The sequence below is a fragment of the Clarias gariepinus genome, chromosome 19 (genome assembly GCF_024256425.1).
Source record: "Clarias gariepinus isolate MV-2021 ecotype Netherlands chromosome 19, CGAR_prim_01v2, whole genome shotgun sequence".
NCBI lineage: Eukaryota > Metazoa > Chordata > Actinopteri > Siluriformes > Clariidae > Clarias > Clarias gariepinus.
In genome coordinates, this window is record NC_071118.1 from 8,448,247 (window position 1) to 8,473,769 (window position 25,523).

Genomic DNA, 25,523 nt, shown 5'->3' on the forward strand with positions numbered 1-25,523 from the left:
AAAGATATTATTATTTAAATAAGCTTGTTATAGGGCTATAAAATGTTACTCTTTCCTTGTTCAGAACTCTAGATGGTAGCTGAAATGTTATTTTGCAACTAGTTTTATTCTGACAGTCGCCATCCTCCACAAAACAATGCAGCAATCGTGAATCCTGTGATAGACTACCTCCCTGGCATGAGAGTACAAGAGGGCTGCATTTTATAACGATAAAGCTTGCAAACATAAGACAGTTCATCAGACCATTGAACAGCGCTTGTGATACATTCCTAGATGTTTCACCAGCGCTGTCTTTATTGAACGCAGTCCTTCTGTGCTATCACTTATGCTCCTGTACTCTTGTACTCAGTGAAAGGTGCATGCAGTTGTACGCAGTTAATGAACTGAAGTGGAAAAACAGAAGATTAAGTTAACACTTAATGTGGTGGTATTTTCTGACTGTGGTAACTTTATTTTAATGACATTAGAATTTTCTTTAAAAAAAAAAAAAAAAAAAAATAATTCTCTGCAGCTTTTAAAACTCACCCAGTGGTTTGCTTACTATCAAGCATGATAGTCTATAGGTTATAGTAGCTAGCCAAATCTAGCTAACATTAGTCAAGGGACATTGACAACTGATTAAAAAAAAAAAAAATCGGCAAATGAAAAATATTTTTCTTTTTCCAAAGCCTGACTCTATCGATATAAAGAGTGACTCGACGAGTGAAAATCCACAGGTATATTTATTACAACCAGACTTGAACAGTATTCAGTCACCATCATCACATAATGCTAACAAGCACAGCTAGCTTAGTTTAATTTTATGCCTAAATATTTTAGGTTTAGAAGTCAAAGGCTCATAAAGATTTATGTTTGTCTAAGTATTATTTATGGTTATTTGCCACAATATTCATAATGGAGCTAACATTAGATAAAAAGACTGACAGAAAAGCATTTTAGTGGCACTATCTACAGTATCAAATGGAGAGAATCACCCAAACACACAACTGCTAGCATGATACTGACATGTATCTGACAACATCCAAAATGTAAAATTTTTGTATTATAATGATGCCCTACAAAAAAATCTTTGTAGTAATACTTTAGTTCAATCTTTTTTTTATTAAATTGTTGACAAAACAATTCGAAAGTTTAAATGAAATATTGAAAACATGCTTTAAAGGTGAATCCAAAAGCAGGCGTTTTCTTGAGTCTCACGGCTAATACAGCTTACAAGCAAGGCAAGTTTATAGCTACAAGCTTAGCCTAGCAGTTTACATGCAGCAGAAAAGTATTTGGGGGAATGAACTCTGACTGTAAGCCTACATTTTTATATACGAGTTTTAAAAAGTTTCAAAAAGATTAAGTGTTCTCTTATATTTGTAGCTCAGAAAGATAAAATAAAACGGATTTCATTTAAACTGTTGATATAAAATTGCGTATTGCACTGAATACTAAAAGCCAGAGGTGTCTATGCAGATAGACAGATAGATAGACAGACAGACAGGTACACAAACGCACCATCAAGCTCTTCGGTGGAGATGTGGGCTAACTGTTCCTCACTGATCTCAGAGAGAGAGTGGGCCAGGAAGTTGTCTGTGTACAGCAGCCCTGCTCTCACATGGTGAAAAGGCATCTTCACCCTGAAACACACACACAATTTTATGAAACAGATGATATATGCAAAAATGCAGACCTCAGAGAAGTACAACATCTAAACATTAAAAACCTTTCAAAGCACGGAAAAAATTGGAGCTTTGAGGAGCCAAGCACAACAGAGAGAATGCATTTGCAAATGCACTTATTGTCAGAGTTTTACAAATCATTGCTTTCTGCTCTGGCTTTTTAAAACTATTCAGAACAGGTAGACGTGCAACAGTTTCTCCCCAAGTCCAGGAACTCAGAACAAAGTGAAAGCTACTTATTCTTTCAATTAATCTTCCTGAACTCTATAACCGGAGGCCACAGGTCTCTAGTTGGCCACAAACCAGTCAAATGATTAAGAGCTCACCCTTGAGCCCAAAGCATACACATTCAGAGTTAGAACAAGAACAGTTTAACAGTCTTAAGGGCAAAGATAAAGTAGACCTGGAGAAAGGTTTTACATATTGCTTGGGCAATGACTAAAATATGGAACATTTTTTAGTTTTACATATGTATGCATGTTCATTCAGATAGAATTTTAAGAATTTTTTTAAGAAATAAAGCATTCCAATATGTTGCATATAGGATTAAAACAGGATTAAATAAATATTTTACCTTCATTATGCCCACATCCATATCACAAACCAGACTTAACATGCTAATGGCTATTTTCTTCCCCTTTCAGTTGCTGCCTGACTTGCAATTGCCTACTAATTGCCTAAACTTGAAGGAATTATTTTGTGGTCTGTTTTATTTAACTAATATATGTGCATTTACTAGCATGAGCAACAGGTTCTCTAGCTGATCATTACTGTTGAGACGGGGGTTTAAGTCTTGCTCACATATTTGGCTTAGTTGCAAAAAGTAAGTTGGAAAAATACCAGCCACAGTATGAGAATTTTACTGATGCATTGCAGTTTGTGTGATGAAAAAAATGCTGGTAATAAATATTGAAGTAGTTTTTGCAACATTGGATTCAGGGCATTTGTTCAATGTTATCCCAATGTCAAGTAGTCAACACCGGTCTCACACCATTTCATGTGTCATCATCATTTTAAAAATTTCATGTCTGTGTGTGCTTTTATTTCTGTCTTTTCCACAAGATGTCTGTCATTGTGACTTTTTGAACCAGAATTTACTCAGGCGTGATTCTCTAGAGACTCCGGTCCAGTCTTTCTCTCTCTCTCTCTCTCTCTCTCTCATACCCATCTTACACCATGGCACAAATCCACAGAAGGGCTTAATACAGTCATGTCTGCCTGGCTGATGGTTGGACATCTCACATAAGACTAAGAGACTGCTAGAATCAGGTGCAACTAAAGATACAACAAACACACATACACACAGTCACAGATTTTTACAGTATCTAAGACACTGGGTAAAATTATAATAAATAAATAATCAATAACATACATTTATAGTTGCCACAATGGGGAAGTTTATCACTGCGTGGCGCAAAACTCCTGCTATAAAAGTCTATATTTCTGACAGGGGAAGATTTAGAGATCTTTGTAGCAGAGTAAGGGAGAAACTTGGGTATTCCTCCTTGGGATTATTTCTGTCTTCCCTGAATGAGCTTCTCAGACCCTTATATGTTAGTGCCTGAAAGAAATACTAATGTCGTACCAGTATTTAGTGGTATTTAGTGGCGTTTTGCAGGACATGCAAAATAAATAAAAAAACTTTAACTTGTTAAACAAGCGAGGACTTGATAAACGAGTACTGTAGTACATATGCTCTTTGTCTGCTGAGCATCACATTATCACAACTGATCCAATGGTCCCTCTCATGCTGTGGGATTTTGGGTAATCGTCTCCCATGCTCAGTCGCAGTGTGCCTGCGTCACTCATATAGTCAACTATGAGTGACGCAGGCACACTGCGACTGAGCATGGGAGACGATTACCCAAAATCCCACAGCACACATGTTTATTAAATTGTTTATTACACACTGTTTATTAAAGCATTGTCATTGACGACTCAGCGGCATACTGGTTCAGCCAAAGCTAATGCTAGGGCTAGCCCACTGGAGCACACCTCCTCTGCGCTTCACGTGTCCAACCAGCCGGTGCATTACTCTCCTCAGTGATGCACCCGCTGAGAAACCTGAAAGAGCTCTGGTTATAGGAGACTCTATAAAGAGGCACGTGAAATTAGCTAGGCCTTTAGGGGCGGCAGTGGTTAGGTTACATGCTGGAGCAATGATATACGCCTTCGTCAATCAGAGGTTAGTAAGGGTAACTTTACAGTGGTGTTTAAATTAGCGAAGGCGATGTCCAATGAAGTAGTATGCTCTAGTCCCATCCCAATGCGACGTGGCGACATAGCTTACAGCAGGTTATGGTCGCTGAACTGCTGAATGTCCAGGTGGTGCTTCGAAAATAATGTGTTCATAGATAATTGGAAGACCTATGAGTGCAAAGCTGGCCTGTTAGGGTGTCCATCCCACTCGGGAAGGTGCTGCTCTCAATTCCTGTAGTATAGCTCTCAGTCTCAGAAGAGGCCTAGTTAATTGGTGACAATCCAGAGCCCGGGGCAGGCAGCAGACAGAGAGGCTAAACCAACTGTCTGCTAGCTTCATAGAGTCATCACTCAGGGTTCACTATATTGAGACTGTGTCTGTTACCTGATCTAAGCAAAAATGTAGTAAGACTCAGGAAGTTTGTTTTAGTAATTTAATTAATATAGAGAAAAAAAATTCAAAACTGAATACACAGCCAGCACCTCTGATCTGAAGCTAGGACTGTTAAATATTAGATCTCTCGCATCTAAAGCAGTTATTGTTAATAAAACCATCATAGACCAGGTGTATATGATCACAGATCAGGTTGATATATTATGTTTAACAGAAACCTGGATTAAAGAGAACGAGTATGTAGCTCTAAATGAAGCTAGTCCTGGATACAGCTACATACACCAGCCTCGGCTAACTGGTAGAGGAGGTTATTTACAATGATAATCTGTTAATGCATTTGAAGTTCTCTATGGTGACATAAAAAGCTACAAATATGAAGTCAGCTCCCACTAATTATTTACAGACCCCTAGTGCCGTACTCTAAATTTCACTTTGAATTTGCAGATTTACTATCAAACCTTGTCGTTTCTGTAGACAAATTGTTAATTGCTGGAGACTTTAATATTCATTTTGAAAATGCAGAAGACCTCCTGAGAACAGCATTTATGTCCATACTGGACTCAGTGGGAGTAAATCAGTGTGTAGTAGGACATAAAGCAGGTCACACTTTAGATTTAATATTCTCCTTCGGATTAAGTATAAAAAATATAACCACAATTTCACAGTCTGAAGCTACTGTATCTCGGATCACTGTCTTGTCTCAATTAAAGTGTGTCATAGTAATAATGTACGCACATTAACAAACGTACATTCACATCAAATATCACACAGAGCTTTATCAATAATCTCCCAAAGTTATCAACTTTGATTGGACCGCAATCTGACTCCACAGAACTTGATCAAGCGACTGAATATCAACATTTCATTATACCTTAGATAATGTAGCTCCAGTTAAAAGGAAGATGATTAGAGATAAGAAACTCGCTCCCTGGTATAATGACCACACACGCACTTTAAAACAGACCGCTCGGAAATTAAAACGTAAATAGCATCAAATGAAATTGCTAGTATTCCAAATAGCATGGAACATCCTGAACTATAAAAAAGCTCTCAGTGATGCTAGATCATTGTATCTATTCACTCTTATTGAAAATAACAAAAATAATCTTAGATTTTTATTTAATACCATAGCTTAATTAACTCGAAACAAGAACACTGCATAAATCTCCACAACAACATACAGTACTAAGGATTTCATTAACTTTTTCAATTAAAAATATCATAAATATTAGGCAAAAAATTCAGGCTTTGAGACCAGACAATTTAAGTTATACAGATAATAAACCAACTACACCACATCAGAACCTAGAATACTTTACCCCCCTTGAAGAGAGTGAACTAATTTTACTCATCTCTTCTTTAAAATCGTCAACCTGTGTATTAGATCCTATACTGACACATTTTCTGAAGGAGATAGTACCAGCAATAACAACCCCTGTTGAAAATAATTAACTTTTCACTCAGCAGTGGGTATGTTCCCAAATCCTTTAAATTAGCAGTTATTAAACCGCTAATTAAGGAACCTGACCTTGACCCTTGTCAGCTGTCAAATTACAGGCCAATATCAAACCTCCCCTTTAAGATCCTGGAAAAGATAGTAGCACAGCAACTATCTTCATACGTACATAGGAATGGCATAAACGAACGGTATCAGGATTTAGGCCTCATCACAGCACAGTAATAGCACTTGTTAAAGTAGTAAATGACCTCCTATTGGCCTCTGATCAGGGTTTCGTCACTATACTTGTGTTACTCGACCTCAGTGCAGCTTTTGACACTATTGATCATCGTATTCTTCTTTACCGATTAGAAAATGGTAGTAGAAAATTAAGGGAATGGCCCTCTCGTGGCTCAGATCCCAATTGAATAATTGTTGTCAGTTTTTAAATTTAAATGGTAAACATTCTGCATGCTCTAAAGTGGAGTTTTGTGTTCCTCAGGGTTCAGTTTTAGGTCCACTGCATTTTTCTCTTTACATTCTTAATTCGTAAGCCTGGTGTTAGTTTTCATTGTTATGTTGATGACACACAGTTATAGGTGTCAGCACAACCAGATGAGAAAAAACAGCTTACCAAAGGTGAACAATGTGTGCAGGACATAAGAGAGTGAATGTTAATTAACTTCCTTCTGTTTAATCCTGATAAGACAGAAGTTCTAGTCATAGGACTACAAGCAGTTAGAAGCAAGCTTACTGATCAAACTGTAACATAAATGGCCTTTTAGTTCTATAAGGTGCGACGGTAAAAGATATAGATATAAAATATATATATCTTTTAAATATATATATAGAATAAATATATTGTCACTAAATGATGCAGGAAAACTAGTTTATGCTTTTATCACCTATAGGTTAGATTACTGTAATGCCTTACTGTCTGGCTGTTCAACTAGGTGTATAAACAAGCTTCAGTTAGTCCAGAATGCAGCAGCGAGAGTCCTCACAGAACCAGAAGATACGAGCACATCACCCTATCTTATCCACACTGCATTGGATAGGAAATTTTGCTGTGAAATTTCACATCGATTTTAAAATACTACTCTTGACGTGAAGCATTAAATGGTCTGGCACCACAGTATCTGAGTGAACTGCTTGTGTCTTATGATCCGTCACGCCTAATTCGATCGTAGGATGCAGGCTGCTTGTCAGTAGCATGTATTATGGAAACTACAGCAGGGGGCAGAGCTTTTTCTTACAAAGCCCCAAAGGTATGGAATAGTCTTCCAATTAATGTTCAGACACTCAGTGTTTAAGTCTAGGCTAAAAACCTATTTATTTAACCAAGCATTTTTGTAAATAGATTTGCCCTAGGTAAAGGGGCAGATCTGGTAGACTAACAGACATAGAATATTACTGTGAACCAGTATGTTTGAATGCTGTTTTCCCCGCGCTCACTGATCACTCAGGTTTGTTGACGGTAAAGTGATGGGTCGCTTTTCATCTCAGGGAGCCCTCATGTCTGTGTTTCCTTTTGGCTCTCCCTTTTCCCTTACTATATGTGTGTGTGTGTGTATGTGTGTGTGTGTGTGTTCTTCCTCTTTTATTTGAGTTTTTTACACACACACACACACACACACACACACATATTAACGGAAAGACTGTTTTATCTGGGACCTTTGCTAATAACTCTTGCGTGAGCGCAAACTAACAGAATCTTTGCTGCTTTGCGACAATGACAAATTTAATTTAATTGAATCACTGCTCTAAAGTAAAAAAATAAAACAAATTAACCTGCACTTTACCTTTGAAAAGAATTGTGACAGAGCAGTGTCAGGAGGGGAGGAGGGGGTGTGTGTGCGTGAAGGCGACAGGAGGTGTGTGTGTGTGTGAAGTGGCACGGTGTGAGTGCAGACTGATAAAGAGAGGGAAAAAGAAAATGGATCTTTAACCTCTCTAATGAGACTTGCTTTTGCTTTACATGCGTGCACACACGTTTGTTATAAGAAACAGACACACACATTTAAACACAAAATAAATGATGTTTTACGCGCACACCTGTGGTCACAGTGTTATAGCAAACAGTACACACGTGCACGGATGTTAATTATACCAGTGAGAGATGTGCACTAAGACCCAGCAGGGGAGATGATTTCCCTCAATACCACAGCGCAAGAGAGAGAAAAAACGTTGGCTCAGTTGTGATCACGTGACGCTCGACTTCTAAACAAGAAGCGCATGCATGATACATGATACTCGGTACTTGTAAAAAAAGACTTATCTGTTTTTCAAGTCAAAATTTTACCTTCATTAATCTTGAATCTTCAACATCTAAAAAATCTTTGCTTGTCTTGCGGAACACTCACAAACCGCGTTACTCACGATCCGAGGTTCCACTGTATTCTTATTGCTTTGATATACAAGTGCTTTGATATACATGGCTTCCTTCTGCTTGCGATCTAAGGTTTAACTGGATATATACAGGCTTTGCGCCTAACATGAAGATATAAATATTTATAGGGTATAGAAAATAAGCACCACCTGTAATCCAAGGTTTAACCACTGATTTGGAAAAGGATCACTCCCTTCTAAAAATGACTTGTAAATTCAATCAGGTGAAGCTAATCACCTTGTCAATGGCAGATTAAGCCATTGGACTTCAACTGTAGATCAGAATTCAACTGTGATCAGCTGTGGTCATTATTAAAATTTCTTGGTGCATTTCTCTCTGTCTCTCTTTCTCTTACACACACACACACACACACACACACACACACACACACACGCTTTGGATGAAAAAATGTGATTCTAGTGACTTTGACTAAAGGTATGGTGGTTGCTGCCAGATGGGCTGGTTTAAATATTTCAGAAACTGCTAATCTCCTGGGACAAGAAGGTCTAGAGTTTACACAGAATGATGTAAAATACAATAAGTATCCACAGAGTAGGAGTTCTGTGGAAGAAATGCTTTGTTTATGAGAAATGGGCAGATCGGGTCATGACAGAAATTCCATGGTAACAGTAATAGCCACTCTTATACCCATAGTGAGGGGAAAAGCATCTCAGAATGCACAAAAGTGACTTGCATTTTGTATGACAAGATTAATCCAGTTTTGTTCAGTAATGAAAAAAAATCTTAATATACTCTATTAACTCTATACTCCAACTGAGAAAACATTATAGCATTTTCTAATTAAGGAAGGTTATAATGCAATAGAAACATCAGCACATTCTGTCCTATTTTCCTTGGGTTAGGGTTAGAATTTGAGACATAAAATTTCTATTTCATATGATACAAATAACCAGAGACCCACTCACTGTCAAGGTTCAGACCAAGGTCTGAGCTTAGGTTTTATCACAGAACTTCCAGAAAATAAAAAATGGACTCGAACAGCTCAGTGAAGAAGGTGCTTTCACAGTCCACCCACACTTGGACTCGCTTCACATAGAGACAACCCATCAGCACGAGACAACTGTGAAACACAGCTTGAATTTCACACGTAGTTACATTTTACTATGCCAGACATGGATAGAAATTCTGATGGTTTGTCTGTTGTACTTTGCGTGACCTATTGATTTGGATGTTGCTGTCTCGCATGGTGGAGAATTCAGAGTCTGAATTTACGCATCTTATTGATTTCATTAATTGTATGATGCTCCATGCATAATAATTTCTAACCTCAACTGAACCGTTTGTTATGATAAGCCACAAACTACACTTGCACATGCATGAATAGAGAAAAGTGGGTTCTCTTGGCTTTCTGGAGAGGTTCTGTATTGAAACCTTTGATAGTTTCCTAAGAGAAAAACTATATTGTGAAGCATGAACAAAAAACGAAAGCTTTTTTTTTTCTATGAATTGAGAGCCTAATGGTTGCTATAGAGAGAGAAGGTCTGTGTGTCTTCAGATATGAATAAAATCTGTGACGATTAAAGATGCTAAAAAATGAAACTTGTCTAAAATATCAAATAAATCACTACGTAAAGCAAAACACAGTAACTCAAATTGTTAAATCAATATTTGGCATGACCACACTATGCCTTTAAAACTGCATTAGTCATGCCCTGTCAGGCAGTTTTATAATAAACCTGGCTAGTGAGTTTTTCCAAGTGACTTAAAAATGTGACATTTTTTCCGAAGACTTTTTCTCACTTCTTTTGCTTTCTGCAGGTAATTACAGACATCCTCATTGATGCATTTATCTAAAAAGAGCTCTAGTACTTAATGTCGAACTTTCTTCAGTGACAAACACAATTCCATGTGACCATTTATTTTATCCATCCATGAGCTATCCTTATTAATCCTGTAATTAAACTGAAGACTATAAATCATACTCTGAACATACCATCAAAATAAATACAATACATCCACATTATCTCGAATCCAGGAAATGCCAAAGATGTCATACAAGCTGTGCAATACCACCCAGTTAAATGTTCTTCCATATACCTCCTTCCTCCTCTTACTGGAGTATACAATCAAAAAGAAGTTCACACACAGTCTGATTTCACAGTCTAAATCCATGACTATTTTTGTGCTTCAAGAACCATGACTGTCCTGCTGCCTAAGGTTATGCAAAAGTGCCATCTGAACTCAAGATGGGGCAGCCTGGATAATTTCATGCTATGATAATTTGACAAGCTTATAACTACAGACATCACCTTCACCGTTCCAAAACGGACAGTGCAGTGTTGACATTGAACAAGAAATATTATAACCGTTTTAGGATTACTTTATAGTGTCTATGAAGTTATCAGACACAGGTTAAACTTAATGTCAGAAGGCTTTGGAAGTTCTTAACATTATTCATTAATTTATTCATTCATTCTCCATACCATTTATCTTAAGAAGGGTTGTAGTGGGCCTGGCACTTATCCTAGGGCACACAAAGCGGGGTAAACCTTGAATTTACTCATCAATCTGCAAAGTACAAGCACACACACCACGGGCAATTTGGAAACGTCAATCAACCTACACCGCATGTCTGTGGACTGTGGCAAGAAACCTGGAGTACCCAGAGGAAACCTCCTAAGCATAGAGAGAACATGCATCTCTGTGGACACAAGACCAGAGGTGAGATTTGAATCCCAACTCCGAAGAGGTAAGGTGTCAGTGCTAATCATGCACATATGCACACATATAGTAGAGGGAGACTAGTAATTAAACAATTTTTGTTGGTAAACTATTAAATGTATAATTAAATAGCATAGAATTTAACTACAATGGTATACAGACTACATGTTGTTTAATAAATACAAAAACTGGCAAATCACATGCTATTATAGGAAAAATAATTAACCTTGCGGTGCTGCTAATTGTAGTAGTAACATTCTCTCTTCGTTGATTATTTTTCTCCATGTTTAATTTCTAGCATAGATCATCAAACTGTGTATCATATATACACAGTGAGGCAAAAAAGTATTTAGTCACCAGCCAAGTTCTCCTACTTAAAAAAATGAGAGAGGCCTGTAATTTTCATCACAGGTATACCTCAACTACGAGAGACAAAATAAGGAATATAGAGACATTATAGGAATTATAAGAATTTCACACTATAAGAATTTACTGACTGTGTGTAAAAAAATATACACACTTGATGATGTATATGTTATTATTATTATTATTATAAATAACGTTGAATCATATACCATGTATAGCAATACATTAAATATTTATTAAAAAAAATTATTTTCTAAAGCGTGTATACGTTTTTTTCGGCTGACAGTCTCTCTTTCTCTCTCTCTCTCTCTCGCTATATATAGTATATATATTTATACTGTATATATACTGTATATATGTACTGTGTATAAGTTTCATACATTGGAGGACACAAAAACAGTTTCAGAAAATTTCTGTCTATATGTCTGCCCAGCCAGATGGCGTCACAGGATCTAGTGTTTTTTTTTTACTCATTCAACACTTTTGTCTTGAGGTGAGTGTGGCTTCACGCGCAACTCAACAAAGCTAATTCGCGAGACACAGAAACGACCATAATGCACCTACAAAGCACCCAAATTCTCAATACACAGACACGACAGCACAAGTCATCATTGCTTACTTATAAAAAAATGAAACGTACACTATAAAAACTGAACCTTACACCATAAATGAAATCAAAATGTTGAGTTAAATCGATGTTATGAACAGTTATGTGCCAGATTTAATATACTGCAAAATAAGCTACCTATAAGCTACTTGTTAAATGTAAACAAACCAATAGATTAATTAATCAATAGATTTATTAGAAATGCTAAACTGAATATTTTACTTGGATCAGTTAATATTTGCACCACTGAAATAACAGCGGTATAAATGAAGCGGTATAAAAAAAAATTAATTTTAGCAAACATTTTAGTATAACTTCTCAAAAACATTAATATAGAAATGAAACTTGGATATATTTTAGAGTAGTCAATGTGCAGCTTGTATAACAGTATAGATTTACTGTCCTCTGAATATAACCCAACATACAGCTACTATTGTCAAAATAGCTGGCAACAAATGTGAGTACTCCCTAAGTGATAACAGCTGTACATGCAAAGTCACATGTCCTATTTATCATGTTCATGTGTTTTTTGTGGCCAAGTATGACTCCAGACCTTGAGTACCTGTGGGGCGTCCTTAAGCGGAAGGTGGCAGAGCGCCATGTGTCTACCATCCAGCAGCTCAGCGTTATCATTATGGAGGTGTGAAAGAGGATCCTAGCAGCAAAATGCGCAGCTCTGGTGAATTTCATGCCCAGGGGGATAAAAAGCCGTGGTACTCATGGTGCTTACACAAAATATTGACACTTAGGGCACTTGGGTGTTCACTTAGGGTGTACTCATTTTTCTTGCCAGTTATTGTTAGAGGACAGTAAATCTGTACCGCTATACAAGCTGTACATTGACTACTCTAAAGTACATCCAATTTTTTTATTTCTATAGTATTGTCCCTTGAGAACATATAATAAAGTGGTTGCTGGAATGTGAGGGGGATACTTACTTTATATAGTGTACTTTATTTAGATACTGTATATATGAATATACTGATGGATTTAGCTTAAGCTTAAATTGCCTCTTAGTGAGCCAGAGCTGCTGAAACTAAAAGTGAAGCTGGTGCAAAAATGAAGCTTATTGTCTTCTGAGTTGTAGGTGCTATTGGGAGTCATTGGGAGTTATCTGCTCTTGGCTCTACTCCAGGATCAGTAACAGAGCCATCGATGGCATTTGGGTCACAGACACCACAGCCACCGGCCACAGCTGCTGGCATGTCATTAAATCAGCTCTGAAAAGGCATACATGTGCTTGTCCTGATAATGATCCTGGAAAACAGGGGGTGCACCTCAACAAGGTTAATTGCAATCCCCGTGCTGACAAGTACATTGAATTCCGATTTAGTCAGGGAAAAGGCTGACAGTGACAAGCTTATAAAGGGTTCAGCAATGAATATTAAATAAAAAAAAGTTCATGAGGACAAAAGAATACTCATGAAGAGTAATTATAATAATGAAAATGTAATGAAAACATTGACATGACTGAGTGGAAGGAAAATGAATAACAGAATGTGTGTAAGAGACAGTGTGAAAGAGAGATACTGTAGAGAGAGATGGAGAGAGTGCGAGAGCAAGAGACTCAATGATGCTCTCTGTTTTGTTATAGATTTGCTATAGGTTTGTCAGAAATATCAGCAGAGCTTCTGAAGCACATGGACCACCTCTCATCAGAACGCCTTTAGCATTTCCACTAATGTGTGTGTCTATAACCGTGGCATAGCCCAGTCAGCTATACTTATTATAATAATACAGCAATGTATGTCAAACCCACCTACACGATACATGCGCATAAATATAGATCTTCATTTGCACTAGACTGAAATACATGAGCAATAAATGGCTGTTTCATAGAAATTATAAAGCATCAAACCCTATAGTCTTCCTCTAAGTATGCACAGCCAGCCATCAAAGGCATATAGGCTTACTATTATTTCTCACTCAAATGGTTTTGCAAAATTTGTAAGACCCATGACACTTTGATGACCCATAACAGAAGAGCATCATTTGGGACCAATGGAGTTAAATATCAATAAACACATTTTTTAATACTTATGATCACCTGACAACAGGGCAAATGCATTTCTGTTGCACCACATGGGATCCCGCATAACTCGGATATGTTGTCATCTCAGTACTCTTGGTCAAAGGTCTAACATGAATGTGCTAAAGGAAACCGCTGTAAGACATATAATGTATATATAAATAAAAGACCGGTTTTGTCTGTACAACTTGGTCAGAATGTCTGTACATCTGTGCAGCCGATTTTGTCACAGCATTATGCAAAACTGGGAGCACAGAATTTAATAAAACTTTGCCAGTCCTTTGCCTGAAGTTAAACCTGCCCAATGAATGCACCATAAATCAAAACACTGAGTAGAGGGATGTTATGAGCAGTTATGCGCCAGATTAGAATACAGCATCCAGCGTTTTTTTTTTTAATTTGGAAGAATGTATAACTTTTCCCCTCATGGTGGGTGTGGCTGTCCACATCACTTTACACAGCCAATCAACATGATAGTTGACTGTAAATACACAGAGTATGCGGAACACACAGAAACTATATTAATGCACCTAACAAAGCACCCAAATCCTAGCAAAACACATGGCTTATTCAATAAAAATGCAAGGAGACAATGAAAACTGAACCTTCAAAGATGAATGGACAGATCAATGTATGTTTAATCTTCCTGCAGGAAGTTTGAAACCAGTTTGTCTTATATGTTTCGAAACCGTTATGTGCCATATTTAATAATCTCCTTTAAAACAAGATACTAATATGTTACTTGATCTATGTAAACAAACCCCTGCACCAATAGATATTTAGTTAATATTTTTTACTGCTAAAAAAAACAAGGCTGAAGTGGTCGACTGTACCACAGTGTCATTTTATGAAAAAACCTTTCCTGAGCGGAGAGTGTATTTGGTTGATGATGAAAGCAGTAAAACTTAGCATAAACAAGACATAAGGTATTTAATCTTACAAAGTTTCATTTCTTTGTATTAAAAAGTTAGGCAGAGAGTTCTCCTGTACAGAAAGACAGCCAACAAGTATGTGGGTTTCAAGCTGAAATAATAATCTCATCGATTACATTAAAGCTGATCATCTTTTTTTAAGCTTTAACACGTACCAACGCTAGTTTAATGTGGTGTGTGGCAGCACGTTGGCCTAGTGGTTATCACTGTCGCATTTTGCCTCCAGGTCCTGTGTCAGGTCTATGTCCATGGAGTTTGCATTTTCTCCCTGTGCTTGGTGTGTTTCGTCAGGATTCGCTGGTTTCCTTCCATAGACAAAAGACATGCAGATTAGGCTAATTGGAGTTCCCAAATTGACCATTTTGTGTGAATGTTGACTGACATGGTTTTTACAAAATGGGAATATATGGTCACCACTGCAGTCCCCAGTTGGACTACAAGAGGTTCCTATATACTGATATGCTTAGTAACTCTAAGTGCTAATGTGCTGTATTTTTTTTTTTTCATTTTTAAGCAAGTTCGCAGTTAGTTTTTTTTTTAAGTCTAAAAAATAAAAAAGCTACTTTTCTAGCATGCTAGTAGCATTTTCCAGTGGTGTCCAATGTATAAGTAGTGGAAACATCAAACATTGTATTTTCAGGATGCAATGCTGATATACTACACAGCTGTGTTGAGTTATGTAAGAGATTTGTGATGATTAGCTGATAACATGTTCAGGCAGAACATACAGAGGAGGTGAAAAAACCTGGACAGATTCAAGAACTAAAGTACTGCATCAGTCTTTAAATAAAGGTAAAGCAAGCATTAATTACCACTGGTGATACTATCAGCAGGTAGCTGACCAGCATTGTGGGTAGCTTACAATTATAATGTAGGAATTGAAAAATTATATGACCTCTCTCAATGTTTTCTATTGTGGGAACACTATACATGAGGTGGAATACACATTTGATGGGAAGCCAGTATATCCCAAGGCAAGGCAGTACTTAATGCAGATAATGGCATGTTTATGTGAGGGGGAAGGAAGCTGATGAACCCAGAGGAAACATGAAAAAACTCCACAGAGACATAACCCCTGAGCTCAGGATCAAACCAGGCCATAAAGACATGAAGCAGCCATACTACTCGCTGCAGCACAACCACAAATTTCTCTTTTCTTTCAAGCAGCTTATTTATTTTCAAAGCTCTTCTATTTCTATAAATGTTGTTTTTACGTAGCATTTTGAGCTGCCTTTTATGTATGGAAAGTGCCATATAAATAAAGTGTAGACAGTGACAGGCCTGCCAAAGACTAAAGGTTCCACTTAAATCTGGCAAACCATTGCTACAGGGGCTGTTGATTTGCAAGATTTGCAATGATTTAAAACTTGCAAGAAGGATGGCAATGTCTAGAATAAAAGCCCAACCTGTACATGACAAATTTTATTTCATAGAATCGACTTTTACAGTATGCACTAAATCTGCAGTTTAAAGCATTTAAGTTATGTATCATATAAATAACCCAAATGGAAAGGCTATTTTTATTTAGAGAACTTTAGAGTGGATTTGTGATATCAGGACGGTGTTTATGTGTTTATGGTGTACTGTATCATAACAGTAAACTGTAACACTAATAACTAGACACTGCATTTGTCTCAGAAGTCAGATCTCCAGAGTCAGAATCAATGCTTGTTTCAGAAATGATTTGTTCTGCCACTATACAATATAGCCCACAATAATATCTCCTCCTAAATCAACCAGTCAGGCTAACTGTCAGGATAGTGAACACGCTTTTTATTTTATATCCAGTTATGTCAGCTTGCATTACTAAACAGTGCACAAATATAAAACAGCCCAGTTAAAAAAGCAGGTTTAAGACATCATAGACAAGTCCTCAGACATAAACATAAAAAGAAAAAAAACAGCAGACCATAACTGACTCCATACTGACTGATCCTAACTTTCATTCATTCATTTTTTTAAGATTGTACAGTATCTTATAAGACTAAGGTCACAAATGTTGTTTTATGGTTCAATGTAACTCTGACCCAATAATGGATCTCCGTGCACGACAGTTAGTCAGTGCACACTGGGGAAAAGACAAGTCATGAATGTCAAATTCTTCATCCTTAAGCTTCTTGAGCATACATATTCAACACATTCACCTTAGGTTAGGGCGTGCAAGTCAAGGTGTCACTGTAAAGCAAATGACCTAAATGACTCTTTTAACTTATAACTAAATCAAAGTTATTTGGAATGGATACATTTAGAGCATAGTTAAGTTTTTTAGGTCAAAACAGATAACCCATGTTCATGACTGACAAACAATGAAATGAGATAAAATATCAAATATTTCTAATGCATTTGTCATTTACATGTTTTTTTTTACATTTAAAAAAAAACGTGAAAATTCTTACAAAATATTTCCTTGAAAAGCCTTTGTATTATAAGCCTATTTGAGAATTTAAATGCTCTTAGCAGAAGAATAAAAATATTAAAATGGCAGCAATTTGCATTCACTGCTCAAGTGCGCGCGCGCGCACACACACACACACACACACACACACAGAGAAAGCAGATCTCTGGCATTTATTTTATTAAATGTTTATTTGTGTAAATATTTCCTGCCCTAGAGAGATTTCACCTCTTGATTTTATTGCCTGGATTTTTACACCAGTTGGCGCTATTAAGTTGCAATAATAAGTATTCAAAATGCAAGCAGTTCCTCTAAAAGCATCTATACAAAAAATATATGAACGAAGCAAGAAAACTGCAGTTCAGTCACCTACGAATCGCCTGATTAGTCCAATAAGCCAGTTTGAGGGTTAAACTTATTCCCAGAGCACACGCGCTCACCGGCCACCTGCAGAGCCCAAATCTCCCCGCGCTGAGGACTCCCGATCCGCCTGCGCTCCTTCTCTCACTTCACTGGAGATGCTCCCGGTGGAACGCTGGATGTTTCCTGACACCAGATATGAATCCCAGTTTACTTTCTTGAGGGCACCAGAAAAACTCCTGCGCCTGGCTGCTGCGCGCCCACGTGAGCTGGACACCGTCTCAAAGAGCGCGCACACTGAAATTGCGCAAACTGTACGCAAATAAATAATATGACCATGCTTTAAATCAGACAAACGAACCAGACTGGTGTGTGATTTGGGATACAACCCTGAAGTAGTCTACACAGAGTCTGCTCGCTTCAGTTGTAGGGGTCAAAACTCCGTGCAAACCAAAACCCTATCCTGTGGACTAAACGGTTAAACAACCCAACTTCTTGACATCTCTCTCTATCTCTCTTTCTCTCTCTCTCTTTCTCTTTTTGAGGGATATACTTACACCTGCTGATATGTTTCATACAGAGTGTGTTATAATGGTTAATTTCACGTCAACAGATGACTCATATAGGATCATATAGGATCCTACTCACTATAATTCACAGAAACACATTTTGCGTAAAACTGACCAAAATGGATCAAATGTGAAGCTTACGAGGAGTCAACAGGCGTGATCATGGAGAGAAATCCAGTAATTGAGCAGCATGTCCACCTTCATTGACTCCGCCATACAGCACTATCTGGGACAGTGTGGGAGAAATGCCTCGCCCATGGCAATCAATGGCATTTTCAGTTTAACAAACGCTCAGCCAGACGACACAAGATTTACAACAGGTGAAGAGCAGAAACATTACAATGTGACTGCAAGAGGAGCGAGCACTTCAACCTGGCTGCTAGTGTGAAATTACACCTCCTACCTCTGGGAAGGCTGAGTCCTGTTGCAGATGCGTTCTCAGTCCGTTCGGGATGCCCAGGATGCGGGGGAAATGTCCGCGATCCGTCGTCTCATATCATCACAGGAAAGTCAGAGGAGAGAAGGAGAAAGCATTTGTCAAATCCATGCAGGTTTCATAGATCCGTCTTGGCGCTGGTGTGTGCAGACTCCACAGCGGGGAGATCAGTGAAGGGGAATGATGCTCCGGCAGTCTCCATGGCATCAAGATGGAAAGAGGTGATGTTGTGTTGAGAAGCGCTCACCCTTCACCACCTTCACTAGCACCTCTCTCCAGCAGGTGTTCCGTCCTCCTGCCAGCACCTTCCCAGAAACATGCGCAATAACCTGTAGATCGGGCGCCAGTTTTACACGTGAATGACGCCAAACGCCAGGGAAACGCGAAGTCTCTTGTCTCTTTGCGTGTCTGTGAATGTGTGCTTGTGCGTGCGTGCGTGTGCGTTTGCTTGTGCGCGCGCGCACCTTCATCCATCTCCGCAGTACCGTCCTGTTTCCCCCCTTTTTTCTACCAAACTGATAGAGGGTGGAACGGTCTTAGCTCATTCAGTTGTTAAATAGAGCAATATTGTATGTTTCTAGGTGGGCCAAATAAGTTACTACTTAATTACTGACCCAGATCCTAGCTCTAAAATTATTCATTTTTATTAAATATTATATTTATGGAGCAGGTATGGAAGTAAGGGTCACGTCAAGGACAGTGGGTAGAATTCCTTAAAAGAAAGACAAAACAGAACAAAGACCAGGACACACATACCCACAGAGAGAGAGAGAGAGTAATAATACCAACAATCCAGGATAAAAAAAGTCAAATCTAACAAAACCAATCTATCTATTTTATTTCATTATTAAGATGTTTATTATTTTATCAATCTTTTCTACTTAAATAAATGGAACAAATCATGCAAACAAGCATTCTATCAAATTACAGGAATTAATAACAGACTTGTAATGTGTCCAGTATACATTTGAACTAATATAGATGAAGCATTGACCTTTCAAACACGTGATGTGTAAAAGAAAAACCTTGTACAAAAATTCACACTTCGGTTTCTTCCAGAGACGTAAAGTCCTGCATGAGCTAAACATGGGCGGAAACAAAAGTGTCCTTCTTAGCTTTTTCCCAGTCACTTCTGAACCAGTCATCACCTCTGACTGGATTATGAAATAAAAATCAATTCTGCATAGTAATCCATATTGTGGTTACCAGCTTGTCACACTTTCCATGTTAAGAAAAGAAAAATGGACTTCAGATAAAAAAAAAAAAAAAAACATTGGCTAGATCTGGAGGGTCCCCAGCTACTTGTGGACTTAAACCTCATCGATTTCTGTGAAAAGCTAAAAGCAGTCACAGAATGAACATTCTAACTATTAGTACCAAACTGTACTTTTTCTTGTCTCTAGGGTGGTTCCATTACCTTTAGCAGGTATCTTTTACTTGGGAGGGAACATGTCAGCTAGCTTTAATTTGTTCTATAATAAAGTTTTAAAGGTCCAATTGTGTACCTTTAACTGTTTTTAAAGGTACATTATATTCATTTTTTAGGTAAAAATTTTGGGTAAAACTAAAAATTTACCCCTAGATGGTAATACAGCCTTTAGATCAAACAGCACACCATGTTAGCTTTCTTTGTGAGCTTGTAAGAAAAGAACTCAAATTATTGTAGGACTTTAAAGTGCTGTTTCTTAACAACCCTTGATCATTACATAGGGGACCTTAATAGCTTTCTTTGGTGCACTACTACAGAGGAATTCCTTTACAAAAACCTAGGAACCTTATTGAAAAAAAAAAAAAAACTTAAGTAAAACAAGAAGCTGGTTGCACTGTTTACTTTTATGAATAAAACATGTGTCCATGAAATTACCATCCTTATCCAATTAATTATATTGACTAAACTGTTATTACTTGTTTGCATAAAAAAAAGTTAAATGGATTTATTAAGTTAATTGCAATGAACTGGTAATAAGTAAGTGGATTTAGGTTTGTTCGAGCATGGATGTTGTACAGGAACTCAAATACAGGTTTAAAATAAGGGTAAACTAATATGGTGACACTGACTGACATACTTTTTTCCTCCTTGACATCCATCACAGCTCAGTTTGTGCCCTGGGTGCCTGAGATCTAGCCGTGTGAGACATCATCATGAGAAATACAAATGTTACTGAGTTGTGGTGACCTCGAGTTACACATCCTTTATTTCAAAGATCTAATTTAAATTCTAAAGATAAGCAGGCGGCTGAAGCTATGCTCATTATTAAACCATTAGGATTGCATCATGATGTATAAATCTATCTTTTGGCAGTCATGTGATTATGTGTATTTAAAGAATAAAAAACTGAGTACTGTATTATACATTTTTGTAAAAATGGACAAATCTTATATGTTTGTGGACAAAATTAACTAATTGGTTATTCATACGCAACAGGCCTATAAATTCTGGTGCTATTTAACTGACACTTTCAGCAAATTTCTTTTTGTGCTCCTTCCAACTGAACAACATATAGTAAACTTGAATATTTTTGGCACCCTTTAAGTGATGAGCAAAACTATTGCATAAAACAAACATTACAGCAACGGCTATAAATTATTCATTTAAACATTGCTTTGACAAAATTATGCAACATTACAACATTTATTGTGGTCCAGATTAGCATAAAATTTTGGCCAGGAGTCGTATGAATTTGGACCATTAAGTTGGACCACTTCATAAACTCTTATCCAGCACATCCCAAACACTTTCAGTGGATTAAGGTAGGGACTCTGTGGTGGCCGATTGATGCATATGGAAATAATTCCTTATGTACCCAGAACAACTCCTTCACAGTTTAAATCCTGGAATATGCCTGTGACATCAAGGAAGGAAAAAAATCAATAGTGATACCTTGGTCATTCAGTACATTCAGGTATTCAGCGAACTTCATTTTACTGCGAATTAACATTGCTGAGTCTATACCTGACCAACTGTGCAAACCCGGATCATAACACTGCCTCTAGAGGCTTGTACAGTGGTCACTAAGCATGATGGGTGCACTGCTTTATGCACTTCCCTTCTTACCATACGCACCAGTTACACTGGAACAGGGATAATAAGTTTGACCCTCAGGAAACACAGTAACATCCTTTCCATGGCCTGTGCACATACCTTTTGACATGGTTGAGATGAGATGCTACCCATTGCGTAACATGATTAAAAAGAATTGTTGTTTTCCAAAAAGTTACTAAAAAGAATTAAAATACAAAACACATACAACAAGAAAATATTTTTAAAATATAAAATGCTTTTGTGTCATTTTGTCTTTGACCAAATACAAGGTTATGTCCATAATTTAAGATGTCCAGAAACTGCCAAGATAAGGAGATAGGAGCAAATTAAGGACATACATATTGATCTAACAAAATGCCATCTACTGACATCCCCAAAAGTCAAGTCGTTATTTTGTAGTTCGGTAAAGATCACTTTCACTGTCATCAGAACATTCCAAGAATGTGTAACTGCTACTATAGACGCATTTATAACACATGGCCTAATACAGTATCCACAGTGTTTTTCCTCTCAGAGTAATGGTAATGTGACTCACAGCAGGACTCCTAAAATAACCAAAATAAAATCCGCATTCAATCATTCACTATATGGCTAATCCTATTTAAGGTCACAGGAGGCCTGGAGCCTATCCCAGTAGACTCGAGGCACGCAAACATACACTCTACAAACTATGGGCAATTTAAAAACATGCATGTGTTCGGACTGTGGGAGGACACCAGAGCACCCGCTGGAAACCCACCAATTCCCAAAAAATCCTTTTAAAGCTTTTCATGTTTTATCTTCTAAAGTTATTTGGACATCCTGTGTTGCCTGTGTGAGTGTTATGTTTAGAATAGTGAAGTTTTGACTTTTGAAAGAGTACAAGAACAAAGGTTTGCTGAGATCAAGCCACAAAATGAAACTAATGTACAGTACAAGTAGACTGGAACTGCTGGCTATCACACCAAAGTTGCCTGACTGATACTGTATGGAGCTACTACTCTAATAAAAACATTAACATCATACAGGAATTCAAATCATATCAATCTGGAATGATATTAACAAAAAAAAGCGGGCTACTCGCCTTGTTTTGTGTCTGCTTCTTCTGAAAAAGAGATTTCTCCTTTTACCTTGACCTTGAGACCACTTGGCTGTGGCACTCGCAGGGAAATTGCAAGCATGCTTTGAAATCTCCACCTGATTGTGATCTTGAGAACAGGGCGAGAGTCAGGAAGTTAATTAACTCTATGGGTCAAAGAAGTCACATGACACTGCCCACAACAGCACTGTCTGGATGTTTGGCACTAGATTGTCTTACAGGAGAAATAACAGCAAGAAGATACTGTAATATAATGGAGCATACTGCAAGACTGTAATTAAAACCATCGCTCGACAATACCCCAAATGGGTTTATAACAGCATGATACTCTTGGCCTCAGCCTTAAGTGCTTCTTTTACAGCTCATGAATAATTTGTTTTGTTTTACACTTTTCTGGCCAAAAGCTTCAGAATCTTACAGGCTGCCATCTGACAGGCACTTTATATTTCCATGTGAATGCTTCTGTACAGCATTCAGTGTACAGCATAACAAATTTGCAAAGAGATATGCATCACTTCTGTCATACAGCAATCCTGCTGAATTATTAATTCTAATTGGTCAGAAGGTACTGATGAACTTTCTTTACCACCAACTATGACAATAGTTAGAATAATCATAACACCTAATTCACAGAGAAAAAAAAGGGTGTAGTTGCTGATACTGATGGAGATGTTTAGTTAGCATTTTTGGAAGGAGTCTCTAGTGGTTGTGCTCTGTAACACCCATTAGTAAAGGTGTTCCTTTCAGTTTACTGACATGGGGAAAATTACCAAGAGAGAAGCGAACTGCTCCGGCATAGGAGGCTTAAAACATTTAAGGGTGTTTGAATGGTATGAGTAAGTCCCCATTACACCATCCGACCCCATTATACATTTTTTCTGTAATAGCATATTAGGTTTTATTCCTTATATACAAAATATATAATCTAAAATCTATCACAAGCAAATGGTCAGCCATTTGCAATGTTAAGTACTAGAATCTCGAAAAAAAAACTAGAAATCTGTTACTGCTTATATTGTTTCACTACTATGAACATAAACTGATTAATAGCGTCTATATTAAGGATCAAACCCAAGCTGTGTTTTATTTAGCAATTGAAATGGAGAGAAACTTGATGGGCATGGGATCAGTTGGTGTTTAAGAGGGAGGACCCAATGTGTTTTAATTAAAAAGATAATGAGATAAATAAAGGAAACCAATCACTTTGAAAATTACTTTTAGATTGTAATCATTGTCTCAATTTGATGTATTGACTTCCTCTGGATTAGGATTAAAGAGCCCAATCAACAGCGAGGGAAAACAGGACCAAATGTCCTTGCTTTGATAATATGAGCAATTTATCTTAGCCCATAATATTCTAGCACTGTTAACGGCCTGCTAATAGTATGATCTGATTTATGGGTTATGTAATATTACACTGAGATATAAATAGAATCCCATGTGTTTGAGGAACACAAGATCAGGCAGGCTCAAATCCCACTCACAAGATGTTTAGATGTTAGGTTTTGGCCTGAGGCCCAGATATATCCACATTTCTATGTATCCTATTCGTAAACCTTCATAAGCCATGCATCAATCATGAACTATATTGTAATATATTATTATTATGTTTGTGTTAAACTGAGTTGTTCATTATTTATCATTTTGCTTAGGTAATTAGAAATGATCTATCATGCCAAATAATAATAATAATAATAATAATAATAATAATAATAATAATAATAATAATAATTATTATTATTATTATTGTTGTTATTATTATTATTATTTTTTAAATAATATTTTCCCTATAGGATAAGAGACTGTAATACCTGGAATTACAAAATGTGGAACATATATTCCCCATGCCCAGTTAAAAGGAAGAAAGTTAGAAGTAAAATGACCCTGGTTGACCTGATGGTGGCGCTATCACATCGATTTTACTTTTTGACTTCTCATGAACCAATTGACTGACCCTCATGATTAATCAAAACACAGTTGATAGGCCAAACCTATGGGGTGTGTCCCATATTCATTAAATGCTCTTAATACATTAAATCATGGCCACGAGCTAAATCAATATTTAGCGAGCGTAATCAATCATCATATAATTTATGATGTGTATAATTTCATGTACACATGCAAGGCATCATTAGGAAAAGGTCTAACAAGTTGCAAATCAATTGGCCACAAAGTGGCACTAAAGAAAAAAATGCACTTTTAAGGCCAAGCTGTTTGATTGATAGACAACAATGTGTAAAACAACTTTAGGGTGTGGTGCACCCTGCAAGTAAGATGAAGAGGATAATCATGTCAAAACAAAGTCAGATTTTTCACAAAACTAAATTTAAAAGAAGCTTATGAGGACATGTCCCATATTTGGAATAAATATTCCTCTAGGTATGCTAAAAAATATTGAAACCAATAATGTATTTTTATAAACAGTCAACATTTTTTTTTCAGTTTGTGCAAAAGGTTTAATTTCTATTAGTCATGCACACTTCTTATATCTAGTCATAAAAGCAAACTTGATGAGTTAAATATAATTGAATATAAATGAAGTAAATATGAAGTAAATTGGTCTCATTATGCTTTTCGTAGACTTAACGAGCATCTTTGGTGTATAATAATTTTTTTTAAATGAGATTTTATTTATAGTTAATATATTCCTTTTAGGACACAATTCAAATTTTAAGAAAGTAGTGCAATGGCATTCACAAGAACCCTTAAAATGTAAATATCTAAATGCAGTTTTATTGATATTGTATAGACTGTTGCATATTTTATTATCAATTCTAACTAAATGTCGTATCAATTTTATGTTGTCACATAAATGAGATTAAGGATAGGACATGTATAAATGTTTTAAAAGCTTAGGTAAGTGTTTTTATACAAATTGTAAATGTGTTGCAAATTTTATGTATGCAGTGTGATTAATGTTCCAAATATTGTGAACCACAGAA

The 25,523-nt window shown here is 37.0% G+C and overlaps 1 protein-coding gene across 1 annotated transcript in view; it reads right to left on the bottom strand.

Moving 5' to 3' along the window:
* Positions 1–18,848, bottom strand: part of caln2 (calneuron 2) — a 48,870-nt gene extending 30,022 nt beyond the window's left edge. Inside the window, exons 1-2 of the mRNA XM_053478655.1 lie at positions 18,428–18,848; positions 1,501–1,622 (exon numbers count right to left, since the gene is read on the bottom strand). Coding sequence (XP_053334630.1) covers positions 1,501–1,615 — 115 coding nt within the window. The 5' untranslated portion in view covers positions 1,616–1,622; positions 18,428–18,848. The remainder of the gene's footprint in view (positions 1–1,500; positions 1,623–18,427) is intronic.
* Positions 18,849–25,523: the final 6,675 nt, after the last annotated feature.